We start from the raw sequence: 20,863 nt of genomic DNA, 5'->3' as shown, positions 1-20,863 counted from the left end.
TTGAGAGGCCATATGTTAACATTAATGTTCTAATTTTTACAAATCACGCGTCTTCGTGGACTGCACTAGATATACCTACGTTATTTTTTTTTGTATTCAATAATGACCAACAAAATAAAACCGCAATCGACGTGAAACTCACAATTAAATGACTTTCCCAAAATTAAAACAATCTCTACAAACAAAATTACGATTGGCAAAAATTCCTCTCAAAATGCCATTTCACTTGCTTACAAACTTTGAAAACCTCTTATTCCAATAATTCCAGCATTCAAGTATCAATTTAGTTACTTGACATTAAAGCGCAAACTTCAACGCTCATAAGTATAACGCGAGCTTGGGAAAGAAACGGTATTAAATTTACAACTCTCAAAACCAAGAGGAACAAGTCACATTTTGAGCTCAGTTTTAATGTAGACTTTAAGTTGTACAACGAGGGTTAAAACTAGTATGTTTTTTTAGATACAGGATTTAAATTGCGTAAGTGATAGTGAAAGTTTTCGGGTACGATCTCTTTGAAGAGCATTACGCAATACAATTGACATTTTGGGCTGCCATGTGGGTGGGCTTTTAGCAATGGTGAATAGTTTTTGCGAATGATTTATAATAGCATGCCTTTTCGGTTACTAAATAACATTGAATATAACTAATTAGATTTATCCAGTGGATAAATCAATTTGTCTCTCTATCCCATAGGAATAAAAAAGCTTGTTCAGCGCTACTCTATCATATGATTCAATATTGTTTGAACTAATTTTATAATTACATCGCATTTTGTTTAGTTTCGTTAATGTTAGGAATGTAATAGTTGTAATCTGGTTAATTTGATTGTAATTTGATTTATCAAATCAAAATCAAAATTAAATTAATTAAATAATGAATGTATGTTTATTTCAATTTCTCATTCTCAATTAAATATCTGCCACATTTAAAGTCTCTAGCTCCAGTGGTTTAGGATGTGTCAGTCAGTCTATCAATAAGTACTATTATATTATGTTTTTTTTTTTATGAGAAAAGTATTAATTTTCGACAAATTTATTATAAAAATATTGAATTATAATGATAGTATTTAGGGGCTAAACTAATGAATAGCTTATTAAATTTAGGGGTGTTTCACCATCCATTGATTAGTGTTAACTTGCGGTTAGGGTGTTGCCGTCTCTATTCGTTTTGTTTTCGAATAGACGGGACGGCATCACATTTAACCGTCGGTTAAGCTAATCAATGGATGGTGAAATAGCCCCTTACTTGGTACTACAAGTGCAAGAGCTTGGGACATTAAAGAACATATAGATAGATAACATTTACCACCGATCATGCATAAAAAATGCACGATGAATAACTCTTTTTTGAAGTCTGTCTTGTTGAGTTGCCTCACTGATCTACGCCCATGATATAGCAGTTACGTACGACCGTACAAACACAAACAGCGTAATGGGTGACTCTAAACTTACAGCATATGCTGGTGGAACTGGTGCCAATACGGTATTTGACAACTCCTGATTTTGCCAGATCTTATTATTATTATGAAAATATATATATACAGATAGTGATCAGCGAAGAGAAAATTTAAATCGTTGAAAATTTGGATTTATAGTGATTTTTTGAAAAATCTATATACCTGTCTCTTTCAAAACGCTTTTCTCTATGCAGCAAGTATGGCGGTACTGGCGTGTGACGTCACATGCCAGTATGTCTTTCTCTGTCTAAATTTAGAATTTCAAACTATTTATAACTTTGTTATTTGTAAAGGTAGCTTAAAAATTGTTTTTCTATTCGATAACAGGCATTGTGTACTTTTCATTTATAAACATATACAAAATAGTCAAATACCGTAATTGATAGTAGAATTGAGGAGCTACTTGCCACTGTTCGATGATGCAGTACACATACAATACAATGACTCTTTATTGCACACCAAACATAGTAAGCTATGAGAAATAGACTTATTATTTGTTCGTAGATAAAGAGTTCGTAGTACAGAAATACAGGTAACTATATAGAGTTCCGAGAAGCCGTGGTGGCCTGAAGCCGTGGTGGCCTAGTGGTTTGACCTATCGCTTCTAAGCAGAGGTCGTGGGTCGAGCCCCGGCTCGCACCTCTGAGTTTTTGAAATATGTGCGGAATTACATTTGAAATTTACCAGAGCTTTGCGGTGAAGGAAAACATCGTGAGGAACCTGCACAAACTTGCGAAGCGATTCATGGTGCGTGCGAAGTTCCCAATCCGCACTGGGTCCCGCGTGGGAACTATGGCCAAGCCCTTTGTTCTGAGAGGAGGTCTGTGCCCGCAGTGGGACGTATATAGGCTGGGATGATGATATAGAGATTCAAGAAGATATTGGTCGAATACTGCCAATTGGTTAACTAATGACAATAATTTACTAATTATAGTTATCTTCATAGGACAGGCTTGCTCTCAGAATGAGAGAACTTGGGCCGTAGTTCCAACGCGGGCCGTTACGGATCAGGAAATCCACACATCATTGAGTTGCTTCGCAGGTTCTGCAGGTTTCCTCACGATGTCTTCCTTTACTGAGAAGCTCACGGTAAATTTCAAATATAAATTGCACCTGAATCTGGAAAAACAGGTGCGAGCCGGGGATTTGAACCCACGATCCTCTGCTTAAGAGGCCATAGCTCAAACCACTAAGCCACGACGGTATTCATCATCATCATCCCAGCCTATATACGTCCCACTGCTGGGCACAGGCTCCTCTCAGTATGAGAGGGCTTGGGCAGTAGTTCCCACGCGGCCCAGTGCGGATTGGGAACTTCACACACACCGTTGAATTGCTTCGCAGGTTTGTGCAGGTTCCTCACGATGTTTTCTTCACCGTAGAGCTCGTGGTAAATTTCAAATGAAATTCCGCACATGAATTTCGAAACACAGAGAGGTGCGAGCCGGGGTTGAACCCGCGATCCTCTGCTTGAGGGCCATAGGTCAAACCAGTCGGCCACCACGGCTTCGACGGTATTGCTTTGTACAATTCTTAAAATCACCCAGTACACTGTCAATGCGTGAAGAGCGGCGCCGGCGGCTCTATAAAGACATGTTTGGCGACGCTTTGTAAGTGGTTTTTGATTTGAATTTAAAAGAGACCGCCTTGCGACATGGCCTTTTAGCTGCCAATTTGGTTTAAAGCTTAGATTACGTAATACTGTTAATACTAGATCTTGACATGTTGATATAGGCTCAGAGAAAATTAAGGAATTGGGTAAACACTCTTAGTAATAAATACTTATGAATCTTATGATGCCCACCCTCTTTTGATTCGTAACTACTACCGAAACTATTGAGCCGATTTTAACAATTCTTCCTCCAATAGAACGCTACACTTCTGATTGACTCATGATACTTTTTCTCCGGGGAAATGCATAATTTCTTCCACAATAAAAACCAGTATTTCCATTACTTACGCGTACGAAGTCACTGGCAAAAGCTAGTCTGAACATAAACTCCTTACTAGCTTAAAAAAAATGGTAACAAAAACATAATTTAGCATATTCCGGCTGGACCACATAAACCTTGGCCTCCATAGCGCGTTTTTTTAACATAATCCCATTACATCGCATAATATCATTAGATTACTACGTGTCAAAGTTACATAGGGAAGTACCTCTGTAACCTTTTGATTAACATCCAGCTTTATTGCAGCTAGATAGAGTCGTTTGTCGTTTTGCAAGTGGAATAGATTAAGTTGATAGGTTTAATCGAGCGTGGGGAAGCTCTAGTAGCAAAAAGACAATTTGCCAACACTAAACAGGTTAAGAAAATGGCTTTAGTATGCAAGGTATTTCAAAATTGATGCGCAATCGCAATATTTTTCCGCAGAATATTCCTGATTAAACTGATTAATTCCTGTTTTAATAAAACACCTGTCTATGTTGAATATATCGCATTCCTAGATAAAAGTATTTGTATCAACTCAATATAATAAATTATCTACTTACCCCATTTTGATTTACACTTCATTAAATTTTTGGAAGGGCTTAATTAAAAATATAAGTTTGATTCACAAAAGAAACAATACGTGGCCAATAATTTCTGATGATGTAACTAACGGACTAAATTGAATAATACTTTGTTACATATTAAATGATATTGTAACGGATAACTCACGTCTTAAATCGAGTTTAGCTCGACATGTTTCGGGCTATTTCGTAGCCCTTCTTCACAGGAGCACGCGACTCGGCGGCTGCCGCAACACGCCCACTACGCGCCACCGCTCTGCTCGCGCGACTGTCCGACGAAACTGAACATATCGAGCTAAACTCGGTTTAAGACGTGAGTTATCCGTTACAATATCATTTAATATGAGTGAGTCTCACGGTAGTTTCATGTTCAATAGTTATTTGTGTCACAAGGGAGCAAAATGGTGTATTTACGGCGAGGGCGTACATTGAATCCAGAATGTAGCGAAGGATTCTACAATAGAATCGTGAGCGTAGCGAGGGATTCTAATGTAGAATCCTGAGCGTAATGAGGGATTCAAGTGTTAACGCCCAAGATGAAAATAATTTTGCTCCCGAGTGGCGCATACAACTTTTCACACCGAGCATTTAGAAACTTAAAAAAAATACTAAATAGTACAGAACAACCAGCATAGAAAATAGCGTGGCTTTACAACTATCAACTTCAAAAAATGGCATTTGCAATAAAACACTTAGAAAAGCCTTGAACAGAAAAGTTGCACTTTGCTACCTCAGGGAGGAAAAATTACTTTTCTGAAGGAGAGGTGTGAAAAATACTTTTTTACCTACGAAACTACCCCAGTCCGCCTCAGTTATATAGGTACGATGCTCGCAAATAAGGATACTGACAACTGTCTCTGTCTCTATCTATCTCCACTGACCTGGAAGTGCAGGATGATGGTCCATATGAGCCCGAGCGTGAGCTTCGGGTTGCCGTCGACGATGTCCTCGGCTCGGATGTTGACCAGCTTGATCTTCTTGTAGCGGAGGAAATCGAGCGCCATCTGCACGTTCTGGAGCATGTGGAACCGCATGCGGCCTCGCTCGCGCGGCTGGAACGGACGTAAGGGATGGTGAGACAAAAAATAGGAGTAACAGACTTAAGTTTAGTAGTCTAATTTAATGGTCTACAATACTACCATGGTATACCAGGGTTCTTAAACTTTTTGCAGTCACGGACCACTTTCATAATTTAAACAATTCCACGGTTCCCTGTCAAAATATTTTTTTGGAAATTTCCTAATAAATATGTATGTATGTTTACAGACTGACCTACTGCGGACCCTTCATACACATGCTACGGACCCCCAAGGGTTCTGTGAACCCCACATTAAGAAACCCTGCTATACATTAACCATACGCTCGCCGCTCGTGCTCACACCCGGACTCTTGGTGTAAAGTAGGTATAGTAAAGTGTGTTGAGGATACGATACGAGTAGAGTCCTGAATTTGAAAAACTATGTGCAGCAAAGACAATAAAGAAATGTGTTTTAGGGGCTGTTTCACCATCCATTGATTGAGTGCTAACTGGCGGTTAGGTGTGATGCCGTCTCTATTTGTTTTGTTCGAGTAGACGGAGACGGCATCACATTTAACCGTCAGTTAACACTAATCAATGGATGGTGAAACAGCCCCTTAGTGTCGCATAAACCGGCCAATTACTAGTCAGACGCTCTCACCGAGGATTCCGTACTTCGTTTTCTTGATTGGATGATTTAGCGTGCCAATTTGCTTATAGTACTAGTTATTATTTACTTTTACTTCTTTAGTAAGTGAAATAAAAACAAAAGACAAATAATAATAATTCTGCCCGGACCTTTTGAATTTTTTTCTTCAGGAAAGACTTTCTAAAATGGTTTTGGCCAATGTTTTATTTGTGTTTGCTGTTGTTGTTTTATAGTTTTGTTGTATTTGTGTGTCTTTGTGAATGTGAATAAATGTCTATCTATTCTATTCAATGTTTAATTTTAGAAACTTTAACGTAAATCACGTATCATGGCTTAACTCATTTGCGGGGTAACTTATAAATGGATATTTTATTATTCGGCCGAGCCCCGGCAGCACCTTTCACCCTCACTTTCATGGGGTGACATGACTAACCAGTCTGAAGCTTTTTAATCTAAAAATAGGTTGAAACAAGTAATAATTACTTGGATAGTTAGGATACCAAGTTAAGCAAAAACGAATATTTTTATCTCTAATACAGATTCGAATAGCAAAGCACACGAGGAGTACCAACCATTTCTGAAACGAAGAAATGCAGTATTTTTTTGTTTGATGTCAATTCGATGAAATTTCAGATCGAAATTTGGGAAAAAAAACTTAAAGAAAAAAAAATAGAACCCTTATAGGATCATTTTACTATCTGTCAAGCTGGTTTTTTTCTCAGAATCGCGTGGAGGTATCCGGCTGTATACATCAAATATTCAAGAAAAATACACTGCGTACATTTTGCTTAGGAGAGCACTGCTAAACTGGATATTCATAGATACCTACAAATGTGTACGGAACGGTGCGCGAATCCGACTCGCACTAAACTTGATCAGTTTTTTTTTTACCTAAAACTTATTCGCATTTAATTTACACCCATTACTAGTATTAACTATTAGCGCCGATCAACCTACTAATAAAATTAGGTTAAGGGCATCAACCCGTTTCAAAATACCGCAAGGGGTGTGTGTCTGCCACACCTGCCGATACGCTGCTGGGTAGATCGGAGATAACACTTGCAACATTCGGCTGTTTGTCTATGGTTCAAACTAAGTAGTTTTTGCTGCTCTATGACCTGGCTCGCCGCAATTATTGGTAAAGGGATAAAATGCCTTTGGTTTTGGGTACTTATTTGGAATCTGATACTTTTTTTTAATATTTTTAAGTACCTAAGGCCACTTTAAAACAACGTATTCATGCATTTCTAACTGGCTCATCTGTTTATAATTTTAATAGTACGATAATTAAACCGGGTCATCGAAAACAAAATAAAAAATGGACGCACGCGCAAACAACATAAATATTATTATACTAGATCAAACTGTGTGAGAAACAACAAGAAATGAGTGCGTATTGTAAATTAAACCTCAACAAATACTTATACGTAAAAAATGTAAGCCATCCCGCTTATAATTCCATATATCACATAGACATAGTTCTGAACCACAATCGTTGCAAATCGCTCTTCCGCACGCGATACCAACATTAGAGTTCTAACGGGCCCAGACGGTTGAAATTTAATTAACCAATGGAGTGCAGAAGTTTTTAATCTGCGGCTATTAGTTCGCGCGTTGATTGGTTTGAAATTGGAACAGTGAAGCGTAGTTTGAGAACGTTTTATTTAAAAAGGCGCAAGTCAATGTTTGACAACTGTGACTTTTGTTGCAGTTATTCAATATTGATTCTTTTTACACTTATAATTGATTGTAAATAAAAGTAAATAATAAAATAATTATACCTAGTGCCATCCACGAAGACGCGCGACTTTGTCAAATTTAGCTATTAATGACATTGTAATAAGAACCACGGCACGCGTCATCGTGAATGACTCTACCTGTAACTAGTAAAAGTAAAACACTTCGTAAAACAATATTTGCGAGTGATATCTATCACTCGCAAATATTGTTTTACGAAGTGTTTACTTGCATTGTTTAAGTTGCATGTTAAGCCTTACTCTTTGACAATAGGGATGTTGACTCCACCAATCAACTGACGTACTTTTTATGAGCTGTCAAAACACAATTCTCCCATAGAGTTTGAATGGAAATAGCAACATATGACGTCACTTGTTCGCCAACTCAATCAACTAACTATTTATTTGTTTTAAAGCAACAAAAAATCTAATTTTGCAGTTAATCGAAAATTAATCTGGTTTTCAGGGCTAAAATAAACCGTTTCTTACTGGAGTCATGTCTTCTAATAATTTTTAATGGTGTCAACATCCCTATTCCACATTTTGATATTTCTATGATTCAACGTTAACGAGTAATAGACGCGTCGCGGATAATTAAGTGCAATGAATTAACGGTACTTAATAGTTGTAGCAAAAAAAAAACAGAACCAGAGAAACGCTTATTTTGATAACGCTAGCGTATAATTAGTCGGTCTCTTAGTGATTGGACTGCCTCATATTCTCATAAACAAACGATTTACTAATTAATTGCCTTCGTTCTTCTTTAAATTAATAAACAAATTAACTCAAGGGTGATGTTTTTAACAGAAATTCCAATTCCAATAAAAATCTCGCATTTAAATTGCTAGTTATAACATTATTCTTGATATTAATTTGATTTACATATAACTAGCTCCATTTAAATGGTCTATCAAAGCGATAAAAATTGGTTTTAGTTCGAATTTAAGGTTTAGAATTTGTATCTTAGGGAGTTTATGTATTTTGTATGGTTTTATTCACATTACAGATCTATAAAAGAAAATAAAAAGTTATTCTTAACTAATGTACAGATATTCTTGTGAATCTTTATTTAAACATCTCAATACTTAAATTGTGTTTGTTCGGTCGTCCTTCGCGTCGTACACGAAATATATAAAACTGTGGTCCTCGTAAATGAATAGGTATGTATAGGTAAACTTAAAAGCCTAGAATAACAGTTTAAACTCATATTCAACGAGTGCCTAAGTTTATGAGTAACACCATTATTATTAGTTCGTCAATTGTGTGTTTCTTTTCTTTTGTATCACGTCTATCGGCATTAGTGCTTCATGACTTGCAAACGATTATCAACTTTAGGGTGGTAGACCACATATTAGGCTGATGGTACAGTAAAGAGTTTACATACATACTTTATTTAATTTTTAATGTGGGTTTATTACACAATAGCGTCAAGTTTTAAAAGTTAGAGATCCTTTGCACACCGAGTTTTTTAATCGCGACGTCGACGCGCGTTTACAGCGCGTTTTTCTTTCCATAGAGCAGCCATACTAACTCGCGTGCGTATTGCGTTTGTATCAAAACGAACGCGCGTCGACGGTGCGATTAAAAAACGCGGTGTACAGTCAGCAGCAGAAGTGGATGAGTAGTTACACCGTAACTCAAAATTATCTACACACGACTCTAATGCTAAGGCAATAAGAGTGTTTAGATCATTCTAAGCACCGTAATCACTCATCCACTTCTGCTACTGACTGTACAAAGAATCTTTGTCAAATCCAAAAGAAAATGAAATAGTACTCACGAGGTGTTCGCCAGAAAGCACCTCCAGCAGCGAGATGAGGTTGAGTCCATCGCGCAGGTCTTCGAAGAGGTCGTTCACGTGTCGGTTCACCTGTGAACACATACAAGCACACATTACTATAGATGAAATAAATATCGTTTATTTAAGATCACAAGAATCCATATCATCAAATAATTAATTACAATAATTAGTATTGTAGTAAGACTTTGAGCAGATTCCGGCCCCAAAATTTTAAAAGCAGGTGCGGTTTAGGAGGAGGGGCAGACCGGAGTGTATACATATATATGCGGACCGGAGTGTGATATTTTCAGGAGATACCATGATCATAATACTTGCCTTCTTCTTATAGTTATTGGTATTGAAAGAATTGTATTAGGTACTGGTAGAGATGAGATTTTGAGTCGAAACGTAGGGTAGAATTAGGACCGTTTTTGGTCAGTTCAAATATGAAGTAATATATAAAAAGTTATAGTATTAAAACAATATGTTTAGCGAGTTTTCAAATGTTTACTGAAACGAATAAAGTTGTAATGTTTTATTAAATTACGTTTATTTACACAATAAATGACCATAAACGGAACAGTGGCCACAAACGCCCTATCTTTTGAGATGCAGTAACTGGATAAAAAATAACATAACTTAAAAAAAGAAGACGCTAAAACCTGTAAAACTTAAACGAGATAATCCACCTCCAGTACTGGAGTTACCTGGAGTACAAAGAAATGCAATTGTACTAAATCACAACATCAAAACCAAGAACATCAAAAAATAATTAATCAAAATTAAAAACTTAAAAAAAAATAGTAAAGAAAACGAAGAAAAAACACTAGCGGCAAAACGGAACAGAAACGAAGAATACATGGACAATGAAGATCATGATAATTATAAGAAATTAAAGATGAAATGGAATAAAAGTAACAACGTCGAATTAATCGATGAAGCTTCATGCCAAATTAACAGAAAAAAAAACTACATAAGAGCTTTTAAGAAACGACTAGAATCAATCGTACCAACTGAATCATTAGCTATCATGGAACCTTTTATCAATTCACGTTATGATGACAATAGTGTCCGTTCAGGATTTTAACATGACATTTTAAAGAAAAGGTTTTTATGCTTAGGATTCAAATTATGAGACCCTATTGTTTTCAAACGAAGCAAAAAACCACACAACACCTAAAACTTACTTGTTGAGGTGGACAACATGGTTGATTGTTGACAGTCTCGCAAACGTGGAGACGTGTGTATGTCTGTCCGAGCAGCATGGTGGAAAAATACGTTAACACCTGGATGAGATACAAGGCAATGACAAACATACAAATTATGGAAAACAAAATGACGACTGGACACAATTACTTAAATATAAAATTGATTAACTCGCTTTAAAAATACTTGAATAGGAAAAGGCAACATATATTAGGCGAATTCACTACATTTGGAAGGACACTTAGGATAATCATTTTTTTTAAAAAGGTGCAAAAATTAATCTAGTCAATATAATAACAAAAACTGAAGCACGCAATAATGACGATATTAATTACTATTATGATGACTATGATGTTAAAGTAGTAAGTGATCTCAATGGTTTAATAATCTACACTCGCAATGTAAACAAAACATGCTAACTTAAGACAAAAGAAGCCGACACTAACAATGAATTCGTAACTAAACAAACTAACATGTTTTATTAAGTCCGTCAATAAACTTTAACAAGTGCGATGAGATGACTGTTCAAAAAATGGACATAATATTAACAAGAAACTTTCGACTAGCATATCTAAGATCAAATCTAGTCTTAATAAAACTATCTTAAAACCTAGCAACATAAGTTGAAATTTGAAAGCTTCAATCGATAAGCAAGAGACACTAGACGATAGTAAAAACGTGAAATCAAAAGCAAAAAAGGATGTAGGTAAAAAAGCTGTGTATGTTACAGACCTTGAGATGCTTCCAGTGCTGCTCCGTCCAAATGACAAGCGATGAAAAGTTAAAGAAATGGTTATTGAACATAAAGTGCTGTTAAAGTGCTCATGAAGATAGAAACCCTGGTTTTACAGTCATTAGACGTGATTTGGTCCAGGAGTTAGTTACAACATAATAATATGTCCTATTAAAATTTTAGATTTTTTGTGCTCCCGGCCCCGCTTAACCAAATTGTCGGAAATATCTGTGCACCTCGCTACTTTTTGTACTTTCCTGCACCTACTTAGTCCCGTGTATATATGTACGTTTACACCGCATCGACTACAACGCAAGCGCGGACGCCAGTGTTATGACCATTGTTTTGCTGACCCTCCAATATCTATATGAAGATTGAAGCGATAATGGTTAAGTGCATAGATATTTCCGACTAACTACTGGCAGAGTTTCGCAAAGGATGAAATTGAATTAATTTCGCCGTGCCGTGCTGACAAATCGAGCCACAGATTTCAGAATTCCAAAGCTCATTTTTCTTTAATATTTTTATTGAAAATACATTTGTAGCCGGGAACGCATGCGTATTATGTATGATATGCCAAATATTTCCAGTACAAGATTATACTTTTATACTTAGCACAAAATTAACTTTGGAGTAAAAAATAGCACAACACACTGAGATCGTCAAGAAAGATTATTGAACAAGGATTTCAATTAAATCTGTCACAATTTGCTTAAGCCGCATCTTCTTAATACTTAATAAGTACATCAATATCATCCTTAAAGTATGTAGGGCATGTTTCCATGGATGTAAAGGCAAGCATTTTTGCGGAATGACTAATATGCGCTCATCCACTGACGTCATCGACCTTTTTTACGTCTTATTTAAAAAGCTAAGGACTTAAAACATTGTTATTTTGTATCTCAAAATTAACCGACGCCTTGGCATCAGATTTTAGAGTAAAAAAAGATCAAAGTCAGGCCCAACACCCATTTATCATAATTTAATTAGGGACCTGACTAAGTCAATTTGTATCTTGAAATTAACTCAGTTTTGACCCTAAGCAAATCAAATTAATTCAACCATCTGCTGAATTATTCCTGTATCACTTTAACAAACAATATAAAATTAACACGTGTTGCATTCATGATTGACTCATATTAAAGACAAACAGATTTGATTCTTTCAAAACTAATTAGAGTATGCCAGTTCTCTGTAATTCTAAAATCTCCTTTCAAGGAATTAGAGACTCGATGACTAACTAGGCATGATTAATGCGACTATTAAAATGTTAAAACAGTTTCAAAACTCGATTCAACCTTATTTCAGCACCCGGAACGAAATATTTGTTAGATGATTATCTAACTTTGCAAATGGATAAAGAACCCTAAATATCCAATTATACATTATATTTAGTTTTTTCTGCATGACAAATAACAGCAAATATTCTTGGTCTTATTGAAAAAATATTTTTTAAACCAGCAACTTCTGTGGCTTCTCGTGAGGCTGACATAGTCAAATTTAGTGTACTTAAGCCTTGTTTCATAAAGCCATAAAAAGTAACCACTAAGTTACCTTACGTCAATTATTTACCTGAATACTGGGAGTGCCTGAATAATTAATTGAATTCTGAGAATTCGGCACAACAAGTGAAATTTGTTTTTCAAACAATGGAGAAAGTAAACAAATTCATTTGCGTTCTCCGTTTATTTTCTGTATAAAATTAAGCGAATGCTAATTATTATCCTTCTTCTTATAATTTCGTTTAGTCTTACAGATGGTTACACCAATTAAAAAACAACCATCATGGTTGGTTGATCCTAAGATAGATACGAATAGTGGTTAAGATGACAATGCAAGCATAGACAACGAAAAGTACAGTCAGCAAATAGATTGCATTTAAAAATGTTTCTTTAACAAAAGATTATTTTGAGACAACCGTTAAAGTTGTTTAATGTCTAGTCGATTCGGTTGTCGGCATTTAGCGGTCCTTATGTACATAGCATATCGCAGGGTATTTCTCGCACCGATTAAATCATGCTTTAGGGTGAGGGCACCAATCATGGACAGGAACCAATAATGGAATATTTTTTCCGCTAACCCAATATTAAGAAACAGACGCTACTTTTTCTAAAACCAATAACACTTATGTGCAGATAACTGATGATCATAACGGTGAGCTATAAGGCATTGAATCCTTGCTGTCCATTAATGGGTAGGTACCTACTACTGTGCTCACATGTCCATGATTGGTGCCGTCACCCTACTTGGTCGAAATAGCTTCAGCAACTTTTAATCACTGGAGTGGACTTAGCAACCAGTGGGCAGTGGAAACCCGTGGGCAGTGGACTGACCACTCTGCATAAGGTTCCGTCATAAAATTGACACCTACTGATTGAGTCATCGTGCATTGTTGAATTTGATTCTGGATCGTGGGTCGTGGGCCGGTTGTGAAATGATAAATATATTTTGGTTGGTCAACAATTAAATTTACTATGGTGGTTTATCTCCATTGGAGAGATTCTCTAACGATTACTGGATATGTTCGCGTCAAAGCGGTGGAATAATCAAATAGGTATCAAAATGTTTGCATTTTTTATCATCCAGACATAAAAAATCCCGTGCCGTGAAAAGGACAGAGTTTCACTTTCCTTGGGGGTCGAAAAAAGGCGACTAAGGGACCTTATTTAACACGTTCGGCCCCGATCCACTAAGCTCTTACGCTATGCCTACGCATATCCTATAGCAGTCATTTCTATGCCAGTGACACGTTTACGTGTCATAGATATAACTTTCCGGTGCCAGTAACACAGCTTTTGTGATCAGAAATTCTTACTCCTATGCGCCGATGACACACATATTATGTCTCTCTAGTCACGCAAGGCTGGCATAGCGTAAGGGCTTAGCGGAATGTTGCCTTTCCACTAAGCTCTTACACTATGCCTACGCATATCCCACAGCAGTCACAAAAACGTGTCACTGGCATATCAGAAAGAACTAAAAAGTCACAGACGTTGTATCAATGGGGCCGAACGTATTAAGAGTGTACGGTCAAGGACTTTAATTCAGAAGCCACCATGGAACCATTTCACAGTAAACGTCATAGTAACCTCGCATTAATTAACAAGGAAAATCGTAATGACTTTTACTTTGAAAAGGTTCCATGTTGGCTCATGAATTAAAGTCCTTGACCGTACTGCAGCGCTCTATCGCTAACTACGAATGCCGCACTCCAGCACTGCTAGGGGAACCACTACACTACTTTTCCAAGGAAGTTGTCATGAAAGTTCGCTACTGATCCTCAACCTGGTGGTTGAGTCAATCACGAGTCCACGACCCCTCTGTCACAAGTAAGAGTTTAGGCAAGTGATCAAAAACTCAAAAACATTTAGGTTTAATAGCCTGATTTTTACACTGACAAAGAAAGAAAGGAACAACATTCAAATATTGCCACAAAACACATTAAATAAAATTTCCCGATCCCGAGGAGCGACGCCAAGCAGCGCTGTTCTTCAGCCGACACCCTTCTGATTATACTCCTACAGTACTGCCAGGTGCGGACTTAAAAAATACAAACACAACATAGGTATTTCGCGTCCTAAAGCCCTAAGGCTTACTTCACCACTGAGTCAGCAGCCACCAAAACACTGCGTGCCAGCGTTATGCGTCACAACACCAGCGACAACATCCTTTGTTATCGGCTTTATATTGCATAAACCGGACCACCTCTGACCTACTTGTTATATAAACTTGAGTATGGGAAGTCCTTTTAAGATTACGCGTATGAGTAAATCTATGACCACATCTGGGATTTCCGTTACGTTTCTTGTTCAATTTCAGAGCAGATCAGTCGTTCATGAGCTTTTTAGGGTTCCGGTTCCAAGGGCAACAAACTGAACTCCCTTACTGGTACTTTGTCGTCCGTCTGTCTGTCTGACTGTCATAGGGCTGTAACTCAAGCAGCTGAAATTTACATATAAGTATTTTTATTTCCGCTACATCAAGAAACAATAAAAATAAAATTAAGAGGTCCCCAATCAAGAAACCTATTATTTTTAATTTTATGTTCATAGGATAAATATTTTCCCCCAGGACCGACTCACGCTTGACCGGTTTAATTATTGGATGATATGTAGAATATTAACAGATAGCGGTAAAACAGGGGAAGGGTGTCGTTAAATTACTATACTCTCTTCAGTTCTAGCATGGCAGCGAAAATGGCATCGACAAATAGGTCTAGTTAATTAGGTTACTTAAAAAATGAAAGAAGGACGAGCGACCCTTCTCTTTCGTTTTCTGTCCTTGTTTTCCCTTGGAAAGGCAAAGCAGTAGAGCGAAAGATTTCACATTATTAAGATCGCAGACCGCGAAACGTCTACATGTGCGAATACTTAAAACTTTGAAACTGACATGTACCCACAAGCTTTAAGTGTACTTAACCAAATGAAAGGTTCAACTAAGGTCATCAGCTTCAATTACTAAAACTGATTGAATGTATGGACCATACAACATCTCCTTGCGATTTCAATCAACAAAGAGGCAAGGAACAGTCCGAAAGTATTGGTGAGTCATACAGACAGACAGAGGGGCTTGTGCGAAATATTGATAAGGAGTATATATGTGTACTGTTTGTTATAATGAGTCTTTGTTATTGATCGCAACCGCCATGCTGTGAGGTCAAAAGACTTTTTAATCTAAGAGCAAAACCTTACGACGGAAAACTGTACATTCTGAGCACTATTCGAATAAGAATTTGTTCTTGTGGTGCTATTTTTTCTCAGAAAGTGTCCACGCAAATTTTTTGAGAACAAGATAGAGTGCTATGTAAACTCAACTATGTATGTATGTAAACTCTTTATTGTACAAAAGAAAAGAAACAAAATATAATTGACAAACTTTGAAATACTTGTACGTACAAAGGCCTATTTAACTCTACCAAGGATCTCCACCAGTCAACCTTTGAGTGGATGAGAGGAGCAACAAGTACTTATAGAAATAAATATTTTATTACTCCAACAACTTTTAAGTTGGTTGTTAATTCTATCTTAATAATTAACATCTCTTATGTCCTGTCTACCTTCGGATTTGCCTATCAGAGCAGCAGTCGCCGCGGTTTAAAGAATTGTCTCTAACAAATTATAAGACATTTTCTTTATCACTGAACTCAAATCCACTATACTACCATTACTGTCCAGCCCACGTCGAAACATAATAGTGCTGCTTTGCACAGTTCCTTTAAAATAGCAAGAAAGATCCAAACTTATGATTGCATTCACGTTTCATGCTCGATTTCTTATGGTCATTAAGCATAGTTTGTATTCTATGACCATCAAATGACCGAAAATTTGACACAATAACCATAAACGTACAAATTTAGAATACTAATGCAGCAAAAACTGTTGCGTATGAAAATACTTTTCCTTATATTATCTTGAAGTTAACCTAACCTATATACTTAATGTTCAAGGCGAATGTTCAAGGAAATTATGACGATTAAAAGGAATTATTTACAATTCAAATTAGGTTAACTTAACAAGAAACGAATGTTAACCTTTGAATGATGAACATTCTTTGAAAACAAATATTTATTTATTCTGAATCCTTTTCACGTGTTTCAATCACAAAGAATATCTGGTTATGTATGATCAACAACACTGAAACAGTGCCACCAGTCGTCCATAACGATTTTTTCTCGACTGAGCGCTCCCATTACTATATAGCAACTCAAATAAAATTAGTAAATTGTAAACAAAATCAAAGACCTAGATCCTAGAGCGTCTTTGGCCTTTAAAGGCGAAACTCCAGTAAGTATGACAAAATCTGGGAATTATCTCTGAAATCTACTTAATGCCGCATCATTTAACTTAATTCCAAACTCAATACCTCTAAAAATATACTTTATAGCTAGTTAATATTTGCTAAACAAATGAATGGTCAATGTGGTAGCCTGCAACCTGCATGGATCCTTTGAAGTAAAATCAAATATTTACTAAGCCTTTGATCCTTGTGTGTTGGAAGATGTTGCTGCATCTTGTATACAAAGGATTCCAAATTGCTAAGTTATTACTCATCACTTAAAGATTGATTCATGATCTGGTCTGATTAATGTTTCTTCTTTTCTTTCATATATATTGACTGGCTGAAAATCAGCGATGTGGTTCCGTAATACTCAAGATACATATATCTATAAAATTTTAAGTCTAGCTCCAGCGGTTAAGGCTGTGCATTGTCAGTCAATTAATACAGAATGATTTCGGGGTCGTTATTCCAACTATTTTCTGGCTCAGTAAATGATTGCGATGTGAACTGTTTATGGTTTAATTTAAACACTGATTTCTTATGGGTATATATATTTGGTCACCCTACTTTTTAATCTGCTTTTTGAAAACTAACTGTCTTTGCTAGAATACTTAAGAAATTATGAGTAATAATGTCACATTACGTCAAAGTCAATCAACATGAAAGTAATGATTGAAAGAGTAGGGTGACCATAATCTCCATTAATTCGTTTTTTTTTTCGTTGCTGTGCAAAACAAACTAAGGCATATAATACCTTTAGTCATTCCTATTGTGATCATTTGATAAAAGTATGTTTGATGCTCATTCTTTGCTTCACGACCCTGAAATCACCCTGTATAAAACTTTACAAGTCAACCAGCTAACTATAGCTAATAAACATAAAACTCATATTTACTTCACTACAAGGTAATTACACTGCAAGTCAAGGACGCGTCAAGTGTCATAATTTTCCTCATCTAATGAAATTAATCATTACTATGCCACACCGATACTGGGACGTCACTCAGTCGTCTCCGTACGAAGCGTCATGTCATTACATCAGTGTCAAACTGAACCACACGATTCTATTACTAACTAGCTGTACCTACCAGAGTCGTGGCGTCAGATATTTCCGTGTTAGCCGAAGCAAAGATACCTTACATCTTTCATAAATCTTGTATGTCCTGGTTGTACTATATTGTAAATATTGGGCAAGCCGGTGGGAATAGGGTTCTATGGACTCTTCGCCACTGGTACCTACCTACCTAGTGTTTATATATTAGGCAGAATTCCGCTAATATAAATGCAATGCGAAACCCACGATCCTTTACTTGATAGGATAACCTAACCAACAAATAGATGGAAAGCCGCCGACTTTGTCACTTCAAAGTTCAATATCTCAAAAACGGCTCGACCGATTTTGATGAAACATGTCTAAGAACCCATATGCAAAAAAACCTGCTTTCAAATAAAAAAAACACATTCTAATTGGTTCATCCGTTTAAGAGCTACGGTGCAGACAGATACACATAGCGGTCAAACTTACAACACCCCTCTTTTTGCGTCGGGGGTTAAAAAACGCAACCAAATGTCTTATTGTCTTAACGCCCTGACGTTCGTGATCGCATTCACCATCTCTTTCTACCCTCGTCTTATACCGTGTGACAGAAGGAAGCGGTGAAAACTATTGGTCTGAGTCCAAGCGCGTTAGACAATAAGGCCTCAGGTTTTTTTTTATTTGACTGGAGTAATTTCACCGGCTGTCTTATTCTCCACGCCGAAACACAACAGTGCAAGCACTGCTGCTTCACGGCAGGATTAGCGAGCAAGATGGTGGTAGCAATCCGGGCGGACCTTGCACAAGGTCCTTCCACCTGCATAGTTTCAAGTATAGCGCAATCGATCCTCTTCTCGATTCTTAACAAACTACTCCCAGGTTTTCAGTTATTTCATTAACACTAAGAATTGCGAAACTAGTGGCAGTGGGCGGCGACTGCTCGCAGGACTGATGGCCGATGGGGTCAGAAGGTTCTCGAATGACGTCCGCGGACCGCGCGACGAGTTGTCGCGGTAGGCCTCCAACAAGAAGGAGCGACGGCTTGGTTAGGATCGCGGGAAGCACAAGACCGGTCTGAGTGAAGAGCCTTGGGGGGGCCAATGTCCAGCAGTGGACGTCTTTCGGCTGACATGATTAACGCTTTGTAGAATGCGATGATGCAGCACGTTTAATCACTGGGTTGGGAATAAAAGGAAGTTGGGAAGCAAATTGTGACAGACTTGTCCTTAACCTGTTTTGAGCCATGACTCTTAGGGCCTACGCTGCTGGCGCGGGTGCACTGGGCGGGCAGCAGCGGGGTGCAGGTACAATCCGTCGCACGCGCCGCGCACAGTTACCGCTGCTCATACTATTTTTCAATAGCCGTCCACCAGCAGCGCTACTACGAAACTCAAAACTCGAAGTTCGTATCGTACCGTCCCTCTCGCTCTCGTATTAAATAGTATAAGTGTCAGAGGACCGCACGACACGAACTTCGAGTTTCGTAGTAGCCCTGCTGCTCCGTGCAGACCGCGTCAGCTACTGTAGGCCCTTAATACCAGTTACGACCCAAGGTTTAAAAAAAATGTTTGTTTACCTTTTTAAGGTGTTTGTTGACCCACTTCGTGAACGTCTTCTTCTGAATGGCATCTCTTTCGTCTGAAAAGGAAAGAATGAAGATTAGCTATTATTGTTTTCTGACAACTTTTGCAAAAATGTGGGAAATTGACAGCGGCTCAAGCGGCGCCTCATCCCAACCTATATACTTCCCACTGCTGGGCACAGATCTCTTAAAATGAGAGGGCTTGGGCCGTAGTTCCCATGCGGGCCCAGTGCGGATTGGGAACTTCACACATACACGTGGGTACATTCGAATGTAATTTCGCACATGAATTTCGGAATGCTCGGAAATGCGAGCCCGGGTTTGAACTCATAATCCTCTTCTTGAGAGGTTAAGGGTCAAACCACTGGGCCACCACGGCTTTCAGGTGTGCATGAGTATCAGCAATAAACTGTCCCCATAGTATTAAACACTTCTTTGGGAACATTCGAGACTTTGAAGTAACGACTAAAAATGTACACATATGATTATGACGGCAAATAAGCAGACGGTATGTAAGCCGACACTGTTTGTATTGACTACAGGTCAGCAACATACACAACCAAACATACACCCGCACAGACGTCTAGATGTTATCCAATAACAGGTGAATGAACTTGCGCAAGATCGATGGTTTAAGCTAGAATGCCGGGCTATTTGTGCCTCGTTATTTCTAGATCGGAAGTAGGAACTTTGAGCTACGCCAAATGCTTTTGAGCTTGTTGGATTTTGAGCACTTGATGTTTCAATAAAAGTTACAATACATTTCAATAAACTAGCCAACAAAAACTTGGAAAACCCCCGACTTTGTCACTTCAAAGTTCAATATCTCAAAAACGGCTGATTCGATTTTGATAAAACATATCTAAGAACCATCGCCAGAAAACCTGCTTTCAAATAAAAAAACCGCATTATAATCGGTCCACAGACACACATAGCGGTAAGTTAACACCCCTCTTTTATTGCTGTCAAAGTTTAACGTTGTTTGTTTTAAAGTGTTATTTTGTGTTTTGTGCGTTAAAAATGCCGAAATTATCCATAGCCTTGGAAGGAAAATAATTCACAATGTATAAAAGTATTTGTCATAGAAAAAGTCTGAGGGAATAGAAAATACTCCCTTAAATAACATCACCGACACCGTTGTCAATGTAACTGGTGGGTATCGTATAGTGTAAAGAATGTTGCAATATAAAACGTAGAAGTGCTGCCTTCGCGTCAGGTTTTTTATATTCCTGGTCAGCCTTTAGCATTATAAGGTCTGTTTGACATCTTTGACATTTGCGTCACCTGCAAGCAAGAGTGTAACATCCAACGAACCGCAGACCTCAAGACACTAACGCCATCTAGTGATATTTCGCCGGTCCAAAAACGCTC

At 37.6% G+C, this 20,863-nt stretch overlaps 1 protein-coding gene across 1 annotated transcript in view; it reads right to left on the bottom strand.

Moving 5' to 3' along the window:
* Positions 1–20,863, bottom strand: part of LOC141441791 (uncharacterized) — a gene marked incomplete in the record, with an annotated part of 381,840 nt that overhangs the window by 243,350 nt on the left and 117,627 nt on the right. The window contains 3 exon segments of the mRNA XM_074106655.1: positions 4,856–5,026; positions 9,158–9,247; positions 19,487–19,548. Coding sequence (XP_073962756.1) covers positions 4,856–5,026; positions 9,158–9,247; positions 19,487–19,548 — 323 coding nt within the window.

Source organism: Choristoneura fumiferana, chromosome 24 (genome assembly GCF_025370935.1).
Source record: "Choristoneura fumiferana chromosome 24, NRCan_CFum_1, whole genome shotgun sequence".
NCBI classification, from domain to species: domain Eukaryota; kingdom Metazoa; phylum Arthropoda; class Insecta; order Lepidoptera; family Tortricidae; genus Choristoneura; species Choristoneura fumiferana.
This window is presented reverse-complemented; position numbering and strand designations above follow the sequence as displayed.